Source organism: Mytilus edulis, chromosome 10, assembly GCF_963676685.1.
Source record: "Mytilus edulis chromosome 10, xbMytEdul2.2, whole genome shotgun sequence".
Taxonomy (NCBI): domain Eukaryota; kingdom Metazoa; phylum Mollusca; class Bivalvia; order Mytilida; family Mytilidae; genus Mytilus; species Mytilus edulis.
Window position 1 is genome coordinate 38,155,421 of NC_092353.1, and position 22,638 is coordinate 38,178,058.

The following is a 22,638-nucleotide window of genomic DNA, read 5'->3' on the forward strand; positions in this document are numbered from 1 at the left end:
TCTTGTTATACTAAGTTATTTGCTCACCACACGTGTGTTCGGCAAACATTTGGAAAGTCATGGTCATGAATATAATATAATGTCTTCTTCCGTACCTTATGTATTAAGAAGAACAACAGCGACCCGATATAATTTTGAGAGCTTTGCCGCAGCACCTATAGCTTGTTTCCAATTTCCTGTATGCCTTTAGATTGTATTTTTACTTAAAATAACAATCAGGATTATAATCCTGGTACTTTTGATAACTATATATATGTAAAAGCAAATAAGACAGATAGCCGCCCGAGACCCAGTAATGCCTATTTAAGCGATTAACTTCATTAGTAGTTTGTGTACATTTTACCCGTTTAACTGTCTCGAGTGAAATATTACCGACCAAGTCAAATATGCATAGATTGAATATATTAGTTTAACTCCGCCGATTTTTTCGCGTATATCCCAAGTCAGGAACATCTGGTCTTTGTTAATCATGTATGTTATAAAAAAAAGAAGATGTGGTATGATTGCCAATGAGACAACTCTCCACAAAACACCAAATGACACGTATAGATATCCACACCTATAGGTCACCTTACGGCCTTCAACAATGAGCAAAGCCCATACCACAGTGTCAGTTATAAAAGGCCCGGAAATGACAAATATAAAACAATTCAAACGAGAAAACTAACTGCCATATTTATGTTCAAAAAATGAACGAAAAACAAATATTTAAAACATTAACAAACGTCAACCACTTTATTACCGGCTGCTGACTTGGGACAGGCATATACGTATAGAATGTGGCAGGGTTTAACGTGTTAGCGGGATCCCAACCCTACCACTAACCTGGACGACTGGAGTAACAGTATAACTTAAGAACGGACTATAAAAATCAGTTGAAAAAGGCTTAACTCATTAGAATGATACAAATAGAAATACATCTAACAAAAACACAGAGTGGACGTGACCGGCTACTTGTATATCCCAACAATAAAAAGACACTAAGTATACTGATCTGAAAGTACTCATAGTTACTGACAGCTAGTTCAAAGCCACTAACAACTTACTAGTAGTTCATTTATATGATGATTTGGGGTTTAGTTCGACGGCCATTTTCACTGAAATAGAACACATTTTTGTTAAGCGACCAGCTGAAGCGCACCTCCGGGTCTTTGACAAATTCCCCATTTCCATTCTCAATGTCATCAAGTAACAATGAAATACAAAACATAATCAAAAAATAAATTTATTCAAGTCACTCATTACAGTTCTGCAAATCTGACTAGCTCTATAAGTTTATTTTGTATGTTCGTCGTAGTATTTTTAAAGAACCAAAACATGCTTCTTCTTGATTAGATGTGTCAGCGCTACTCTACTTTAAATCTATAAAAACGTCTTGAAATTCTGACCAAAATGATTCGTCAAACTTAAAAACATTTCATCTTTCAGTCACTTCACACCAAAATCAGAACACACATTTACTTTAAATGATGAAGTGTTAAGAAAGAGCAAGTTACTTTTCTTTTGACATCACACGGGTATCGCAGTCTGACTATAGATAGCTGCGATTTATTTAAATCTAAAGTTCATCTTTGCCAGCTTCCTCGCGAACTTTCAGGACAATTTTCCCCGTGTTTTTGTTTTCCTCCATTAACTGGTGAGCATTTCCAATCTGTTCGAGCGGAAATATTTTATCAATGATTGGTTTCAGTTTTCCAGATTCAAAATACGGCAGTGCATTCTGTGTGAAGTTTTGAACCAAAGATTCTTTGTACTGAAATGGCAAAACATATTGAAGAAAATTGTTTACACCAAAAAAAGTTACAATTTTTTCTATGATTGAAAATATGCTTTATATATCCCTCCCTTCAGATACGGAAACAACTTTTTTGACACTGATGCATACGTTCACTTAAAGTTTTCAGCGCTTCATACAAAATGTGCTTCGGTCATCGCATCCAGCATCCGGCCAACGCAGTTACAAAAAAACTCAAGTATAAATAGTACCATTTTTCTACATCAGGAATATGACAGTTGTTTTTCGTTCTTTTGAGCTTTTTGTCATTAGAGTGAAGCCTTGTCGTTTTGAATTTTCATTGGAGTTCGGTATTTTTGCTATTTTACTTTTCACATAATTTCAATGCAATGTTAATTCAACTTTTGTAAATTATCTAGAATAAAACGAGATGTGGTGTTTACGAATCGGCCAAAGTCTAACAAAAATTGTGAATGAATATAACAACGTCTTTCATAAATCTAGGCTGTTATTTTTTTTTTTAACTTTTTGCATATATGTTAGAACACTTTGACTTCATCTCTAGCCTGGTAACAAGGTTATGTAACATGTTTGACCATTTTCATAAAAAAAAATAAAAAAAAATCACTCTATAAAAGGATTATCACAAACGATATCTGTCAATTAGAAACGCATATACATTTAGATATAAAAAAAAAGATTTGGTATAATTACCAATGAGACAACTCTCCATAAGAGAGCAAATGATACAGAAATTAACAACTATAGGCCCTCAAAAGGAGCAAAGCCCATACCACATAGTCATCTAAAAAAGGTCCCGAGCCTTCATTGGTAGATTATGAAAAACTAGTCTGGTACTCACCTCTATTGGACGTACACGTAAGGTTGTACCAGTTATAGTTATTCGTTTCCTCAACAATTTACTCAATAGATCAGCATTTATTTTCCCGCCACCTTTTAAAATCAAAATTGTTTATAAATAATAATCATGAGCAAGTTTGATACGACACCAGCAAATAATATATGGTTACTAAATATTACAAGTAAAGTCTTTAAAATGATCTAGGGTTGTAGTATTTGTTCTTTACAGTGGGCAAATGTTTCATGCATATTTAGGACGAAAACAAACCAACAATAGATCCAGTGGGTAGTTTTCAAAGCAAGTCGACGTGACTTGCCACTGAGGAAGCAGAATTTATCTCTGGCGACAGTCCATCCAAGGTTTGTTACTGCTGGACAAGAAAAGTACCGACAACGCTAGAAGACACTAAGTAATTAAGAAGGAAATAGAGATATATTTGTACGAATAAAATCAACCGCGAATAATGACAAATAAAATCTACTGTATCATGTTGCAAATTAAATAAATCCAAGTGCAGTTTTTTAGGAACTATAGAATAATCTAGCATGTGCATTGATTGTAATGTGTGGTTGGTTTTGATGCTTCGACATCTGGTTATGAAGTGCGGGTGGTTTTTAGAGCTTTGACATCAACAATGAAGTGTATTTAGTCGTTTGTAACATTTTCACTTAAAGTGTACTCACCCAACAACCCATACACAACCCAGGTACCATCATTTGCTATGGACTCGATGTTTTGGTTATAGAAAGATTCACCAATACAGTCTAATATCAGGTTTACTCCAGCATCTTAAAAATACATATCAAAGTACAGTCATACTGTCTACTCGTACATAATTTTTCAATTAATGGTGTACCAAATTTACTGGGTTTTTTTATGCACTGTGCAACATTTCTCCAGTTTAATTGTTAACAAACTTCGCTTAACATAGTTTCCAGTTTTTCTACATTTCACAGTACATAAAAAAGAAAATGTTAAATTAAATTAAAGTAGTATAGGTGAATGGGACAATAATATTATTTGCTTAAACTCTTATTCAAAAATATTAACTTAAAGTCCACAAAATTAATTAATAATTTCACTATATAGCCAGTCATACATTTGACCTGTCAGACTTATTTAACATGCTAATTGTGGTTTGAAAAGACAATTTCACTTGTTTAATTAGCCTTGAGGCTTTACAATTGTACTTATTTTTAAACGTATGGTACCTTTTGTGTGTTGTTTTACGCCTACACTGAAGTCTCCTTCTTTGTAATTGAACCCTGCAACTGCTCCTAGGGACTTTGCCATATTTATTTTCTCCGTTGAACCTGCTGTTACTATTGGTTTGGCATTAGCCAGAATAGATAACTGTGTCGCTGCAGTACCAACACCACTTCCTCCAGCGTGTATTAACACGGAATCACCAGATTTAACCCCACCTACAGATAAGAAAAAAAGATAACAGGTATCAATCGAAACCCCTACGTAGAAGAAAAACCAGAAAACACAACGACAAAAAAAAAAATAACGAAAAAGACAAGCAAGTCAACATAACAATATAACTAAAATCAAAGATTGAACACCATCGAAATCCGAGGGCAAACGTGGATGTTCTGAACGAGTAAACAATACCTGTCACAATAGCGGCACCAGTCGTAAAACTCATGAAAAATAAAAGTTGCATTCGACGATGTTACAATCATGGAAAAAAGTGGCTGTGGTCATGACAATTTGAACATATCCGTAGTGTCATCTGTGAAATAGATATTGAATTTATACTGAGATCAACCAAACCCTGTGGGCGTTTAGTTTTTGAAGGAATTACTTCAACTTAACCATTAGATTTCTTGTATATCAAAACAACAACTCTCTTTTTAAGAAAATCACGAAAGGAAACAAATACAGTCTATGGAATATCGTATCATCCGGGAAATATACTCTTGTTGAAACCGAGGAATACAAAATGATATTTTACATTTTTTGTTTTTTATACATTTTTATTGTAAAATTAAAAGCTTCATTCGACATATACACAACTAATCAATTTCCATCCTCTCTTATGAAAAAGAGTTGCTTTGTTTGTAAGTTGTTAATTCGTCCCGATTCTGATAAGTCCATAAAAAAGGGGCGAAAGATACCAGAGGAACAGTCAAATTATTAAATCGAAAATAAACTGACAACTCCATGGCTAAAAATGAAAAAGACGAACCCCACCAAAAACTGGGGTGATATCAGGTGCTCCGGAAGGGTAAGCAAAACCTGCTTCACATGTGGCACCAGTCGAGTTGCTCGTGTTATAACAAACCCGGTAAATAGTCTAATTTCGGAACGTCACATTCATGAAAACGGAAGGGATTGTAGTTACCACATAAGAAACATATCCGATATCTGACATCTGTGAAACGGTTATTCCATTACGGTGAACCAACTTGTGATGGCGTCCGTAAAATTTACGAAAGGATTAATTCAACTTCACCATTTGGAATTCTTGGTTTAATAGCTTCCTTGTGAGCAGCAACCATCTATCAAGGAAATCATGATGGGAAATACAAGCGCGAGAATATCGTATCAATATTGGGAGATATATACTCCGTATGCAGGCGCGGCTGGAATGTTGCTACATAGAAATAACCTATTGTTGATTTATTTGTTCATGTATGTCTTGACTTATTTTGAATGCTTATTATTACTTTTCGTATATATTTCCTGGGCTCATAAATGGCGCTCGCCTTGAGAGTGGGTGTCTTTGGATCAATTTAGTACAAAGAAAGACGTATATGCATCAAATTGAAAATAGAAGTGGGAAATGTGTCAAAGAGACAACAACCCGACCAAATAGCAGGAAACAGCTGAAGGCCGTCAATGGGACACAAATAACATATTATCGCATTTGTCTGTTCGTCCGATTTTGCTTATTTTAAAACATGAAAAATTATACACAAACCTACCCACTGTATGAAGTAATTGGTAAGCCGTCAACCAGACTTCTGGTATTGCAGCTGCAGTGGTGAAAGACATCTTCTTTGGAATGGGTATTAAACACTCTTCTCGACAAGCCACAAATTCAGCATTACCACCACCTGCTAATAGGGCCATGACACGATCTCCTATCTTCCATTTCTGTGAACAGTCTGGTCCAAGTTTATCAACAGTCCCTACAGCCTCTAGACCAAGGATGTCGCTTTCTCCAGCTGGTGGAGGATAAGCTCCTTTTCGCTGAAATAATTTACTAATTTATACTGATTTGATCGCTTTTGAAGGTGAACATGTTTTTTTTTTTTTTTTTACATTCAAGTTTATTAGGGGTATGCTTAATTTGAAATTTTGAGTATAATTCAATTTACCAGACATCAATGGTGTACGATAAGCTAACTTGGTTAAGTCCCAGTGCTGGGATTACTCATTCTAAAGCCACCAAGAACAAATTACAAGTTCTTAAAATAAAATGTTGATGAACTTATATTTGTTTAAGTTAGCACCACTGAGTGAAAATAGTCATATCATTATTAGAAGTTCCAATTTTCTTGTATTTTTTTATTTTATTGGTGAAAGTAGAAGCTTTCGACTGAATTATAAGGATGATGTAAAAAAAAAAAAAAAAGAAGATGTGGTATGATTGCCAATGAGACAACTATCCACAAAAGACCAAAATGACACAGAAATTAATTATTGTGTGGGTAATATTTACTAACCTGTAAAGTGTCGGCCCTGTTAATTGCAGAAGCGTAAACTTTTATTAAAATCTCCTTTTTCCTAAGAACTGGAATTGGCACCTCACCGATCTTCATCTTTTCTGGACCACCAGTTTGAAACTGTACTGCTCTCATAGTCCCTGCCATCTGAGAAAGCTGAAATATAATTGCTTTGTTGAAGTAATTCAGTCGTAATTAACCAAAATTTAAATTTCCGTTTTTAAAAAGGTAGAAAATGCAATTATTATTACTGATTTTAAAAATATGAAAATTCTCATTTTGATTTAAATAAGTTTACTATTTGTACTAGATATATATTGGAAGTTCATGGAATATGTTCACATGCACTTCAAGTGTTTCTATCCATGGAGAAAGTCGACTATCCATTTGTATTCTATAACATATATATATATATGGATAGTCAACCTTCCTATGGAAAGAAACAAGTGCATATGTTAGTAGTCAAGAGTATTTTCCCTGTCCCTCACATTTACATTTTTACAAGTGCTTTTATCCCAGTCGTGGACCCCGAGGTCAAATATATCTTAAAATTCAACACTTCAATCTTCTAAAGGCACTTAATTGTTTCTGACTATCCATTGGAAGCCAGAAGATTCTATGTATATAGAAGTTTCTATATATACATATTCGCTAGCTAAGGGTGACGATCCACTCCCTTCCTCTGCATCCTCTGGAGAGGAGGGGAGTGGATCTAAACCGTGGCAAGCGAAGATGCTATTTTAATAGTCGACCTTCCCATGGATCGAAACAAGTGCCTGTGGTACAAATATAGTAACATCAAATAAATAAAGCAGTACTGTTCCAGTATATATCATCTAGAATGACACAAATAACAAAAAACTTACATGCGCTGTTCTAATGACTATGCAAAATTTCAAGATCGTTAGAATTTTCGACATGAGATAACACTTGTCCTAATTCATGACACGTAAACAATAACTAAGGGAAGTAAGTCTGACCCATATATTAAAATGTGTTAAAAATATAAATTGATTTATATTTAAAAATTAAAATTAAATGGTTAATTTACCAATTTATACCAGAAAAAATATTTAGGAACGTGTATTATAGGATGAGCATTTAACCAAGGGGGGGGGGGTCTGGAAAATAGGAGGAGTACAGAATATTGACGCTGTGATTTCCAACTACACAGCGATGAGTTTATTTATTTTATTTCACTAAGACCAAAGTCAGAAAATATATTTTGTGTCATCCAAAAATGACATAAAAACACGTACCAGTCTCAGTACCAGTCCTCTCTTCAGAATCAAATAGTTATTCATGAGGGGTTAAGGGAGCTACCATTTGATTTTTATGGGGGGGGCTAGGATGAAAAATTTTGTCCTGCATTTTTTTTTAGCTGTAATCTCTGTCCTGCCTTTTTATTTTTCACTCTGTTCGGTCCTGCCTTTTTTTTTTTTTTTTTTAGTTTATCCTGACTTTTTTTTACCTAAATTGTCGTCCTGACTTTTTTTTTGCAAGAGTCTCATCCTGCCTTTTTTTTTATTCAAAACTCCTGTCCTGCCTATTTTTTTTCAAATTTCATCCTACCCCGCCCATAAAAATCAAATGGTAGCTCCCTAAATTATCATCTATCATAGTTCTTACTCAAACTATTTGCACCAGAAAATGTTTTAGTTCTAACCTATAGCATTAAGCCCCAAATATACAAAGAAAAATGTCCCGTTGAGGAAAACATAAAAAATCCGCACTTTTAATATTCTTACGGAAATTAACATTGATAGGAAGATAACTCCGCAAAAATAAGTCTCTTTTTTTTGGGGTCAGTTTTAGGTTGATTTTCTTAAAATTCATGTAAAGTATGATACTATGTCGGGGTTTATAAGTTCGTATTTGACTATATTATATAATCTTCTGCTCATGAAATGTACAAAACCGAAATGTTATGGGTATTTTAATTTGTTTTACACATTTTTCATTAAAGAAATTGCAAATTTATGGCTTTGTAACCATTTTGGAAAAAATAATGTGAATATTAAAATTTTGGTATTGTTTATATCTGTAAATTATATTTTTTCAGCATCTACCTTGTTTAAAGAAAATTTAAACCACAAAAAAAAGGAATATATGCTTAATGATCAGTTTTATTAAATTTAAGATTCTTTACCTTGACATGCTGAAAAATCTAATAAATGGTCAACTAATGAATCATGAAATCTAGGTTGTAGCTTGATAAAAGATATGAAAACACCGTTAGAGTTGTTTTTCATACTCTTAAGACGGCTACAATATCAAGAATCAATACATTCTGTTGAATAGAAGCGGTAAAGCTATAATTTTGTATCAACTTTTATTGATATTTCTGCCTTTTTTGCAGAGTTATCTCCCATTTCAATGCAAATCTCCATAGGAATTTTAAAATCGATATTGTTAGTGTTCTTCGAGTTAGATTTTGTTGGACTTTTTTCTGTGTATATAAGGGGTATACTGTTAAAGATTTTAAAAACTTAAAAATCTTCTGTTGCAATTACTTCAAGGTTAGGGTCAAATGTATGCTAGATTGATTGGACTATAAGTTAGATTGTACATATTATGTATATATATATAATGTAAACATTATTTTATATTTGCTTATATTAAAAATGGTTGGCATATATATGACTGCACTCAGTGTTTGGGATCTTATGCCTATAATCTACACGAAACTAAACATAAGATTTTTCAGAGAGGGGCAGGAAGATTTTGAAAGTGAATATCCTGGCCTGGTAATTTAATGGAAAACAAATGATCATAGTATGCCCAAGACAGGATGGAAATTATTATAATGAAACATAAAGTATGATGTTTTTACAAAAAAAAACTTAGAAAACTTAAGGGAAAAACCCTATTAATGCACTTTAAATATATATGGCTTATAGAGGGTAATAACGAAACGCAGAAATAATGTTGATGTCGATACGTTAAACATACAGATAAGTCAGCGTCGCCTCAGTTCAGTCAGAGTTTGGGTAATAATCCTATTATCACCCTCTAAATATGATGTCAACATCATAAACAGCTAGTTTAGCATTTCATGTAGACGTCGCAACAGATTATTATGGTTGTGTAAATGGGACCAATCTGTTTGGCAATGGTCTCAAGTAATTTGATTATACGCAGGTCTGCTTATTTTTTAAGCGAATGTGCAAGTTTTACGTCAGATCACATGAGTGTAAAGCTTTTACGAGGTTTTATATGAGTTATAAAAGAGAAGATAAATGACATTTATTGAAACAAAGTATATTGGATATAGATATGTTTTGATTGATACTTTAGTCTTTGATACATGATTTTTCTTATGAGTTGTCATTGGCTTTAAACTAGCTTTCAGTTATTATGAGTATTCTTAGATTTGTACTTTGTTTCTTTTGTATGTTTATGGCATTATGTTTTTTTTAAATTTTGTGTGCTTTGGATCGAGCCGATGAGTTAAGCAGTTTTCAACTGATTTGCATAGTGCGTATAAACTTTGTTGTACTGTTACAACACTGTCCCAGGTTGGAAGGGGAGGCGCCAGCAAACATGTTTAACCCTGCCAATCTCTGAATTTGTCTATCCAAAGTCAGGAGCCTATTATTTAGTGGTTGTTGTGTGTTGCTCATACCTTTTTTTTATATTTATACAAATGTCTGATGTTAATCAATAAACGTAATGATATTGCTTTTTGTAATGATTTTATGGTTCTGATCGAGCCTGGTATTAAATGTACATGACTTAAATAAAACGAAGAAATACATGTAGCTCTATCATGATAACATATATCTGAACACTTAAGATTTCATTTCAATGTTAAAAAAAATCTATTACAAATCACAATGTATTGATCTGTGTGTATAATTTTCATTTTGCCTACAAAGGGACCTTAATTGGAATAAGAAATATTCTGATTATACAACATTTTATTCTATATTGGCACTGAGGAGAGTTGACACCACACCGGCATTTATGTGTTTATGTTCTTGAATTATTTCAGTGTTTAATTGTAGATTATCGTTGATCATCTCAACGAGATTGATTTTCTCGCTTGAGCCGGTATGGCGACAGTGAGAAAAGAAATCGTGTTGAGATGACCAATGATAATATGTTTATCGCTGTTTTACCTATGACGACGTTGTCAATTTCATGTCAATTTCATTAGCAACGCCATATGCCCCTTAGTTTCTAGCGATAATTTCATATCACTCGACTCCGCTGAGAAAGGAAATTATCAGTCTGCAAGATCAAGGAAAATTTCGTAAAATAGCGATAACCCTGCTTATTTTATGTTTGAAAGGATTTGCGTTGAATCTTATCGTCGCTGGGCTTCTAAAATGTTGTAAATTACAAATTTTTCAAGAAAAAAATTTCTCACAAACAGGCTTTGAAAATTTTGGCAAAATGCATGCTTCCAAAATGTCGTATGTGAACTTGAACATTTTTGTAAATAGTAGTGAAATAAAAACGTTGACATTTCTGGATTATCCAAGAACTTAAATTATTTTCACAGAAATAAAGAAATGTACAATTATTTTTTTTCCCAAAAGCATTCTACAACGGTTTTCAAGTTTTCATACAACATTTTGGAAGCAAACTTTACAAACAATTGACATTGGCAATTTTGTAATATGTCTTATTTTACACATTTTGATTGGTCTAACAGTATGCTGTTTTGTAAAACCAAAGATTTCCTCCCGCCCAGACCATTGGTGTCAAAAAGTGTTTTTAGCCAAAAAAGTTATATACGACATTTTAGAAGCCCAGCGACGTTATGTCAATAATCTACCGATAGTTGTATTAACAAAACAAATGGCAGCAACTAAAAATAGAGAAAAATAAAGCTTTGATATTGGACATATCACACTATGAGTAGCAGATTACGTGCGAACAAAGTAATTAATAGCGACCATTTATACATGTTATAAGCGAGCATAGTTGCTAGTAATTGTGTACTTTTTAATCTATTGTATAGATAATTGATTTAGCAAAGGTGATATACATATCATGAGGCTTTTTGCAATTACATCTAATGATGGTGTTTACCGTAATAATAAGATTGTTTTCATCGACAAAATTATCACTAACATAAAGACAAAATCAATAAAAGCATGATACTTTCTATATAACTGAATCATTTACTAGATACTAGACCATAAGTGAATCAGGTTTTAAAAAGTGGGGATAATTTTGTCGAAAAGAGCGTTTTCGTACTAAGGTGCTGCATAAAATTTAGAGACATGTAACACGAACTTCTGTTATATAAATCGGCCTGCATTAGGTAGGGCTAGAATAGTTGGCACAGCACTGATGAAATAATGACCACTTGAACTTATACTTCGCTGCGAACGAAAAGTTTAGAAAAACTTACGGAAAATCAAAATAAACTACCAAAAGAAAAGAAAAGATGAAAACATTCGTTTGGATTAAATATATAATTTCACAAATGGATTAATAATACTTGAAAGAATAATAAAAGAAGCTGAAAAAAACTAAGTTGACATAATAGCCGTATCTTTGAATACAGCTTAATAGTTTGCGTTGCAAATACAAGACAGGAATATGAACTATTCGACAATTTTCACCAACAGTTCCGTTTCTAGCGAGGAGACCAAACTATCTCAGTACATATGGATAGCAACAGTGGTATTTCTTATCGCGCTTCTTAATGTTGTTTGTATAATTGTATTGGTAAAAACACCGCAGTTGCAGAAAAGCCGGTTTCATTATCTTACTCTGTGTAGAAGTATAGGAGATTTTCTATCGATGATTTTACTCGTTGCAATGCTCATTAATGCATCTCTAGAAGTTTTTAGATGGCATGTGCCGTACCTGTGCAAAATAATCTCGTCATCTGTATACTGTTTCATATTGTTTTCTCTATTTCAGACGCTATTGATATGCATAGAAAGATATATGGCAGTAATACAATCGACCAACCAATCGATGAGGAAAAAACTTACTCAGAAAAAAATATTGCCTATATTTTTAATAATAAGCCTTGCCTATAAAGCAGCCATTAATTCAATTTATTTTTCAGAAAGTTGCACGGACCATCAGAATATTACATACGTAATGGCAAATCAACTTCCAATTTTACTTATTTTTATTGTGATTATTTATTTATATACTGTCACCATTGTTCATCTTCGAAGGATGCTTTCAAAGGTTGCCATTGGAGATCAGACCATGTCTGAAACGCAGCACTTGCATCGATTGAAAAGACTGAAACTGAACATTTTTACTCTCGGACTTCTTATATCAGTGCTTACAATGAGTATAGTTCCGAAATATATAATAGTATTCGCAATGCCAGCGGCGGCAAATACCATAGGAAACATTTTTTTCATTTTCTCACCACTTGGAAATCCAATCATTTACTTTCTACGGTTCACTGAGTTTCGAAAGAAGATCAAACAAATATGTTGCAACAAATGTTCTTCTGATTCTAGAAATGCTTTGGATGATGACGTCTTTGTAACATGAGTGTGAGGTTAAGAGCGATGGACACAGTGCCGGCGGTGTTGTCTCCATATCTAAATAGCAAAAGTTGGAATGCCGGCGAGGGAAGAACAAACATTTGCTTCCACAAAGCAGATTTAACATTGTTCTGATAATGTACTTTGTTGGAACTATAGATTCTGCTTACAAGGAAAAGTAACACAAGGCCACCGAAAGTTAACTGAATGATTAGGTCATTCTATGTGGTCGAGTGGTATAGACTGAGAGACAAAGTGCAGGCGGTGTTGCCTCGATATCCCAATAACTTGAGTTCGAATCTTGACGAGAGAAGAGATTAACATTGTTGTGCCTATATTAACTGAGTAGTTATGAATATAAAATGTGTTTTCATCCGTGTATCATCTTTACCTTTTTAACACCAGGCTACCGAAAGCTAAATTATTAGTTAAGTCTTAATGACCGAGAGGTTAATAGCGATTGACACAGTGCCGGCGGTGTCATCTCCATTCTGATTATGTACTTTGTTTCAACTCTATTCTACTGACGAGAAAAAGTAACACAAGGCCACCGAAAGCTGAATTACTAGGTCAGTCTAGGTAGTCGAGTGGTATAGAGCGATGGACACAGTGCAGGCGGTGTTGCCTCGATAACCCAATAACTTGAGTTTGAATTCTGGCGAGAGAAGAGCTTAACATTGTTGTGCTGATATTGAGAGTAGTTACAAATATAAAATGTGTTTTCAGTTGTGTATCGCCTTCACTCATGATCCAAAGGATTGATCTGTCGTAGAATTGTCTTTTGTTTAGACCTACTTATCAAAATAATTTTATCTGTGACTATATCTTACGATCCTTTACGATAGATGTTTATCTAAATCTGCAATCGGAATCCATATTATAACTAATATATAAGGTGTTGTGTTTCAACTCTAGATACTGACGAAAAAAGGTAACACCAGGCTATCGAAAGCTGAATTAGTTCAGGTTAGATTGCCGAGTAGTCAAGAGCGATAGACACATTGCCGGCAGTGTTTTCTCTGTATCCCAATAGCATGAGTTCGAATCCCGCAAAGCAGATTTACCATTGTTAGATTTGTGTATTTGCGGAAGCATATATTTTGTTCTTATCTTTCCGGAATTCGAACTCATGCTACTGTAATATCGTGGCATCAAATAGCCATTAACTACGCCTGACGTGCTAGACCACTCAACCATATAAATTCTACAAAAATAAAGCTTTCGGTGACTAGCTGGGTGTTACCTTTTCTCGTTAGTTTTAATCTAGTGTTGTAAGACTGTTCATGATATATAAGGTATAAAGATGGAATTTATACAGATCAGCTGAATTATCTATCGTAGAGGATCTTACAATTTAATGCAGGCACAGAAATATTTATACTATAAATACGTCTTAACCAGTTCAATATATAGTATTCCTCTAAATATCAATGTTAAAACTGTAAATTTGCCGTAGCAAATTTTTGTTCTTCCATCGGCGGGAGTCGAACTTATAATATATATAGATGGAACATATTTGCTGCATGTATAATCACTATTTATATGTTTGTATTGCATTTGTAGGATTTTATAACTGTCCTTCATTTGGAGGATATTTATCTAAAGAAATTTGTAGGATGTTTTATCTAATAAAATAAATTCACGGGCTTGTATTTCCTTTCATGATTTTCTCGATAGAGGGTTGCAGCTCTCAAGGAAGCTTTTTAACCAAGAGTTCCAAATGGTGAACTTGAAATCTTTCCTTCGTGAATTTTACGGACACCATCACGAGTTGGTTGACCTTTATGGAATATCCGTTTCAAAGATGATATCGGATATGTTCCTTATGTCGTAACAACAATTCACTTCCCATTTCAACCCGAACGAGACCTACCGAATTAGACTATTTACCGGGTTTGTAATAACATGAGCAACACGACGGGTGCCACATGTGAAGCAGAATCTGCTTACCCTTCTGGAGCAACTGAGATCCCCCAGGTTTTGGTGGGGATCGTGTTGCTTAGTCTTTAGTTTTCTATGTTGTGTCTTTTGTACTATTATTTGTCTGTTTGTCTTTTTATTTTTTAGCCATGGCGTTGTCAGTTTATTCCCGATTTATGAGTTTGACTGTCCCTCTGGTATATATCTCCCCTCTTTTACTTTAAGTCATAGAATAACTATTTCGCCCTCTTTTCAATTGTTGAATACTTATTTTATTTTCTGCGTGAGCATGGTTATTCGCATTACAAGTTTGACTTGAGTTTGGAACCCTAATTTTTTCCATATGTTTTCTTAACATTTTGCCAAATCTTCAATGCGTGAATATGTCAGATTGCTTTTGTGGTCAGTCTTTTTTTTTTAATGTAACTTACTAAATATAGAATTTACCACAAATTCTTGTATATATCCCGGAACTATATTTCTGTTGAGTCAATTGAATATTTTGTTCAAGGTACTCTTGTTTTAGTATCCCCCTTTTTGCATTCTTGGCTTTGTCAATGCCCCAAATTTTATTGGGAGAGAAAGCCTGATTACCCGGAGAGAACAGCTGATTTCGAAAGGAAACCGTCCAATCGTTGTAAATTACAATTAAAGTCGAACAAACCTCACCAGGAGCAGTCAGTACACATTCAACGAGTTAAGTGTAAGGACGCCATTAACAGTATGCAATGCATGACCTCGTGGAATGCGAAAGGCTTGTAATGGGAAAAATATATACAATCGTTCAGAAAAAGTATTTGATAAGTAAACTCATCATAAATTCTAGATTTTAAAATTTTAACGCCGGACGTGCGTTTCATCTATAAAAGCCTCATCTGTGGCGTCCGAATAATAATTTTTTTTATATTATATGAGAATGCTTTTAAAAGCCGTGGTAATGCATCACAGATTACAGTACATTATGAGTATAATACTAAACAAACCACACTGGATCACGAATTGGTCGATCCAAACGATGTGTCTTTGTCTATACTAACTGAGAACATTTTTACCACATCTTATATTAAATTTACGTCGTCTTGTCTTTAAAGTACCGAATATAACCTATTCCTGAATACGACTGTTTTACTGAGTGTGAATTAGCATTGCTATAGGACGTGTCATGGTGTTTGTTTATACAGAATTCATGTATTTGGTTATGATGTTGTACTTGTAGTTCTGATCGGATGTTGTTGAATGTCTTATCATTTGTAGTTGCATTTTTTTCTGTTCCTGTGTAAGGGTGGAGATGGTGGGTCACCCAGTCAATTCTAGTTTAGAACGACTAAATATACACGATTTGTTTGTTTTGCGGTTTGATTTGGAGGAGATGTCGACGTAGCTGGATAATACAATTGATTATCTAATTACTATCACAGTCCTATATTGATGTTCCTGTAGTTGTTATAGTATATATCTAATACCTTAATTACAAATCTACGTCATTTTTTTTAAAGGTTTGCCTGTGACGTCCCTGTTGTGGCGTCGATCCAGTCGTGTGACAGACGATGTGTGTTTCTGTTGTGCTGTCCTATGTTGTTTTACGTGTTCGTTTTTATTCTGTGGTTAGTCAGCAGTTTGGTGTTGAAATGGATATCAATTATGTGGTAATTTTTATTAATTTACTGTTTGCAAAAGTATGAATTATTCTAAATATTAAGTATTTTCTTATCCCAGGCATAGATCATTTTTTTGGATTATGGATCATCAATGTTCTTCATCTTTGTACTTGTTTAACTTTTTCCCTATTTTGATCTGAGTGTCACTGATGTGTCTTATGTAGACGAAACGCGCGTTTGGCGTATTAAATTATAAGCCTGGTTCCTTTGATAACTATTCCTTGTCATGCAGGGTGTTCTTGCATTTGTTTGTGTTGTAGTCCTGTCATGTAATGTTGTCCTTTTGGTGTTGTATTTAACATTGCCATAGGAGCGCTGGTCGCTGTAATCTTATAGCTCGTTTCTGTGTATGTTGCATTTTCTTTTGTTTTGTGTTGCACTCAGTGTTTCTGTTGTTTCGTTGTTTTCCTCTTATAGTTGATGTGTTTCCGTCGGTTTTAGTTTGGTAACCGGGTTTGTTTTCTTTCGATCGAGTTGAGACTTTCGAACATTGGTATACCACTTTATTTAGATAGTGTATTAAATCAAAATATTAATATTGATATATGAGGGAACAAAAGAAATCAGGAGTAGAAAAAAAGAAGATGACAAGAAATATGTAGAAACAAAATATATTTATATATAATATCTATAAAAGAAGTCAGGTAGTCAGGCTGGGAACATAAAATTTAAAAAAATGAAGTAGAAAACTTGAAGACAGGTCAGGTTAACTGGACATTTAGATACAGTATCTTAGAACAAAAAAGAAGGGAATGAGATTTTTATAACTTCATATCTTTGAATGGTAATAAAATAAATTAAACCATGATAATGTACCCTTAACTGTAAGGATAAAAAAGAGACATTACAAAAAAATCGTTTTTCTTTTCTATTTGTTTTCAGTTTTAAAAAAGAATACAGAGATAAACATGTATAGCAGAGAAAAGGGACAATAGATCACAATTTCAGCATGATACTAATGAGTTCTGATAAGATTGCAAGTGAGATAACTTTCAACCAAAGATAAAGTTGAGAATGGAAATTCGGAATGTGTCAATTAAAACTCATCATAAATATCAGGATTAAATTGTATATTTACGCCAGACGCGCGTTTCGTCTACAAAAGACTCATCAGTGACGATCAAATAATAAAAAGTTAGAACAACCCGAACTAAACAGAAAACTAACGAAGGCCACCAATGCATCTTCAACACAGCGTGAAAATCCTGCACGCGAAGGCAGGCTTCATTTGACTCCTAATAAAAAATGTGAGGTAGTTTAAAAAACGTGGATGTGAAAATAGCAGGTCAAAGCACGACCTTTAATAATAAGCGAAATTCATACCATATACTAAGCTATTATGTTGATGTTAAAATGTAAATAATTTTAAATGAAAGAGCCAACAATCTGATAACTTCTAAAACAATGAATGAAAAACAATAATACCAGAAGGCAATCGAAGAAAACCACTGGATTACATGCTAGTAATTTGTACAGGTTTTAATATAAAGAATTTAGCTAGGATCATCATGTTCTAAGATGTATCCCTCCTCTAGCCGATACAGTAATGTAACATCACCACCTAGGAACAAACTTTGATATCAGTTTTGAACGTCTTTGCCTTTCAGATCAGTACATAGCAAAATACAATTTCATTTTACTTCTAGTATCAGGGAAGACAAATTCATAAACTTTCGATCTAAGAGTACTTTCATAATCTCGGATTATATCACTATCTTGTATTAAGAGAAAAAACGGCTTTCCTCCCGTGCAAATTTGCTTAAACAATTCCTCTTTATCAGAGATAATGGTAATACTTATTAGAGAAAATCCAATTTAAAATCAAGTTACAGTAAATTATGATTTATGATACAGTGGTGTAAAAGCACAACCACAAAAAAGGCTTTGATATCAGTTGGAAAGCTATTAACTATCTAGCATTAAGCTCCATAAATTGTGGATTTTCTTGAAATCTAATTATGCTGAAATAAGTTCTGTTTTAACAGAGATAATTAAAAACTGATATGACAAAACAAATCTCTATAACAATTAATGAAAACCAAACCAACATTAGCATATTGTAAAGCGATTGTTAGATCACGAATATCAATTTAAGTTTAAGTCAAAATATGAAAATATTATTAATTTTCATATAATTGCGAATGAAGGCAGCAGTAGGATCCATTCTCACTTTTATAAGACACATTTCTACATAACAAATTGCCTGCACCAAATCAAAAATATGACAGTTGTTATCCATGCGTTTGATGTGTTTGAGCTTTTAAATGGGCCGTTTTGATCAAGGCCTTCCCGTATTAAATTTTCCTCAGAGTTCGTTTTTTATTTACTTTATACCGCTGTTATGTGCAGTAGTCATCTACTCATATCAATTAAGTGAAAATAAATCCGGGTCACAAACCAAAACCGAGAGAAACAAATCAACTTTAAGAGGAAAATAACGGAACAAAAGAAATACTGAACTGCATATCCCTGACTTGAATTCATGCAATTTCAAACGTCACAAATGACTTCTTGAGAATTTAGAACTTTTTCAAGAATGCACGTGAAATGTCGCATACTAACTTAGGTAGTTCCAAAAATATCAATAAAACAAAGAAATATGCTGATTTGGAGGCCAACAAAAGGCCACAAAATACGTTTAGCCGGGGAGAATTCGAGTAGGATTCATGTGCTTGTTACATATGAAATAAATAAAAGTTTGTTTTTATAAACTTCTCATTATTTTTTAACGGCTATCAAATAATTATATTAACACATCGTTAAACTTATATAAACTATCATTATAATAACTACTTATTGAAAACTGTGATAATGAATAATAATGACACATTATCTCAAATGAAATTATCTGTTGAACATTCATTACTTTACAGCATATTGTTACTTGGGTTTTGAATATTTATATCATGTCAATTCAGTGTGGTTTCTGATGTACCTTTGGTTTGGGATACCAAAAACAAATCCTGTAATTAGTGTGATAACATGGTCATGTTGATTTACATGTATAACTTATTTCGCTGATCCTTTCATAAGTCTTTATCCGACTTGTTCAGCTTTTCATAAAATGCAAAAATGGATAAAAATCATAATTCAAGGCTAACAACATTTATAAAGTGTCGGTTGATAATTTGAATCATGAAGGACATAGCTGACAATTTCGATAGTGTTCAGTCAGTTGTAAATCGTATTATGGTAAAAATCTTACTTATTTCCATTTATAACTATACATCTATAATTGTTTCTGCGAAAAATGAAAATATGAACAAAAACAAACTTTCAATGTTAATAATTACTATCGGTCAATCGGCCATATCGACTTATTTGTAGATCATCCTTTTTTAAACACTTTTTTTCCTTTTACAATTTCTCTCAATTAGAGTTCAGTAAAAAAAAATATGAACAAATAAAGCATATTAGTCTTTTAAGGTCAACAAATCCTATAAGGGGTCAAATGAGGATTCATCCCTATCGACCTACTTGTTGGTCATATTTTGTCGAGCTTTTGTATTATCGAAAGATTATCTCTATCGACAAGATTTTCCTAAAAGATCTCCCTTCAGCAACCGACCTAGTTTAACCATGTCATATTTTTGAGACCAAAAACTGAATTTAACCACTATGTTTCCATTTGTAGTAATAACGACCATGTATGATGACGTAGCATATTAATCTATTGTAATAAAAATTCATTATATCTAATAAAATTTGTAGATTTAGCTCACAAACACCATATATTTGAATAAAGTAACATTCGTTTCTAGTGGAAATTGTTTTAACGTTAAATAAGCTACTATTAAAATTGCTTGCTAGTCTCTCGTGAATAATATTAGATAACTCTGTTTAATTTCACAATCAATCTATCATGAAGGGGAGATAAATAATTTCACTCTTATTTATAGTTTTTTTTTCAAAAATGATGAACGGTTCTTTATATTGGTATGTAATCATTTTAAACGTTTCAAATTAATGAAATTATATTCGAACATCAATGTTTTTGATACACCAATAACAAAAACTGAAATATATTGAATTGATACATTTTGTAATTATTCAAAATTATATCAGAAACCTATAATTATAAAATAATGAACCTGTTAAAGGGAGACAATACTCGCATAACTTTTTTTTCGAATCGCCATATAATACAAAGGAATGGCACTCTTGCATACAAATGACACATCAATATAATTAATTAACTGTGCATTCGTGCTCCACCTTCAATGAAGATTCTAAATTATATATATCACCAAAACTTGTTAATCTATAGGATAGAGAAGACTAATGAAAGCTAACCCACTGTAAAAATATTTCTTTGAAATATTTTAAAACTTCCTCAGAAAAATGCTCGAGCCACTTGACTTTCATAGCTCATAATTAACGTTTTCACACAATATGTTAATAAACTAGTAAAAGAGTATTTGCTTCTTAAAGTGTAAGACGCAATAAAAATCGTAAGCTTGCATAATTTTACCCAAATACAGATTTAATTAAGTCCTGAACATTGCGACATTTGTTTGTTTATTTTTAAAAATACCGGTTTGTTACAAATCCCAAGTACATGTTAAGCTCCGACTAAATACCGATATCCCGATATCGTCAGTTAAATATGCTAGATGACGGATCAAATACAATTTTGTGAATAGTGTGCCATTAGAAAAAGCAAGTAATGTTTGGAAACAATTTGTCCAGTAGGTTCAGAGATTTTTAAATTCGGAAACGACGACGAGAAATGTCAAGTGATTGCAACAATGTGTGGTGAGCTAAAAATGATGAAAATACTTACCATTCTCCTATACCGACAAATGGTTTTGCAAGGAACGTTTAGTCTAAACACCATTCTTTAGGCAGATGTATATTGTATCGGTTTTCGTAGAACCTATATTTTATTGTATTTGTGTTTATCATCGTGATAATTTTCCGAAAGGAAACATCCGGAGTATACGTCAGTCATAAATTAGTTTTTATCCACGTTTATTTATTATGTTGACATTTATTGAATTAGTAAAAAAAAATGTTTTTGTGCTGGTGTGGTTTTTTGTTAATTAACATCGCCGAATCTTTTAACGTTAAGCCAGTATATTGACGGTCAAATAATAACATTTATTTCTCATGCACAAATTATTATATTATATATAATTGAAATATATTTTCAAAGTTGATGATTTTTAGTCATAATAATCCAATAAAGTTTTTAAAAATTTTGTTTAAAAATTTGGTCATATCAATATGACAGTACAATTGTTGTTATTGATACAGGTTGTGTTTGTCAGTAGTTTTCCATTCAGATTTCGTTTCCACTATAAAGGTCGTACACGTGAGCAATGTCTTTTTTAGTTCGATCTTAAATTGTAGGTATTTGTTAAGGGGGTTATCATTTTATTATTGTCGGCATTCTTTTCCTTCCTATGCGATTTAGACTGCATATCTGTCCATCGTAGGTCACAAAAACATTTATTGTTATATAGCCTTTTATTATAGGATTTGTATTCTAATTTACAACTCCACAAACAGGTGAAAATGAAAGTGGAATTCTTATTTGCAAGTTGTCTGGATATTTGCCTATTTTAGAGGGTTTAAGTTTCACAATTTCTCATTATTTTCATTCGTTGTTTTTTTTTATGATATACCATTCTGTATTCATGCTAATAGCTTTATCGATACCGATTGTGTAGAAGTACACGTTTCCGTCGACATTGTACACACAACAAACAGTGATTTTGTAAATTTAGTTTTTCGCAGAAACAAATAGAAAACGAAATAAACACATACTTATTTAAGTGGTGATATTATTTCATATACAAACACCGATTTAGTATATCTTGTTATTCACAGAAACAAATACATGTAGAAAACGAAACAAAAATATACTTATAATATGTTTTAATATCTTTAGATTTTTTAGTTTATTGCTTAAAAATAAGCGCATTTGATCAAAACAATGGTATGAGTACAAGATATTTTGACTTTAACATAGATTTCATACTCATTCCTACCAAAAATAATATACGAATTAGGGAGATTTAAGACCAATCATTCCCTTTTCTTCTTTATGATTTTAAAGCCAAAATACTATGTTATTTTACTTAAAAGTCTAAAAACAAAAGTTTACAAATTCATTAAAGTTCGTGAACGCTCACCCTAATCATTTTAAAGCATGGGGTTTTAGAAGCTACGTTATGGACTGTATGACCAATACAGAACTTAAAATATAGCCAAATTAAAATAAGGTCATTATTGCCGAGAAGTGGAGCTTTACTTTCTTAATGTTTATTACATAAAAGAAAAATATTAGATTTTTTTTAGCAAAGAGTCA

At 32.9% G+C, this 22,638-nt stretch overlaps 2 protein-coding genes across 4 annotated transcripts in view; one reads left to right on the top strand and one right to left on the bottom strand.

Moving 5' to 3' along the window:
* Positions 1-1,209: 1,209 nt before the first annotated feature.
* LOC139491120 (quinone oxidoreductase PIG3-like) lies at positions 1,210-21,447 on the bottom strand. Of its 2 annotated transcripts, none has more exons than XM_071278494.1 (7): positions 21,109-21,447; positions 6,275-6,430; positions 5,531-5,798; positions 3,809-4,021; positions 3,281-3,385; positions 2,598-2,689; positions 1,210-1,753 (listed from the first exon to the last, which is right to left on the bottom strand). In XM_071278494.1, exons 1-7 carry the CDS (start codon positions 21,160-21,162, stop codon positions 1,559-1,561), a joined length of 1,083 nt encoding a protein of 360 aa, XP_071134595.1. In that variant the 5' UTR covers positions 21,163-21,447; the 3' UTR covers positions 1,210-1,558. The 2 variants fall into 2 exon arrangements, with proteins under 2 accessions (XP_071134595.1, XP_071134594.1); XM_071278493.1 differs by lacking the exon at positions 21,109-21,447 and adding an exon at positions 7,141-7,236.
* LOC139491117 (probable ATP-dependent RNA helicase DDX10) overlaps positions 20,448-22,638 on the top strand; it is a 47,447-nt gene continuing 45,256 nt past the window's right edge. Inside the window, exon 1 of one of the 2 annotated variants that reach the window (XM_071278490.1) lies at positions 20,448-20,623. Coding sequence is in view for 1 of the 2 variants with exons in the window: in XM_071278489.1 (XP_071134590.1) it covers positions 21,074-21,080 (7 nt within the window). In the remaining variant the exon portion in view is untranslated. Of the gene's footprint in view, positions 20,624-20,895; positions 21,081-22,638 lie in introns of those variants that run through there. The other variant, XM_071278489.1, reaches the window with a different exon arrangement.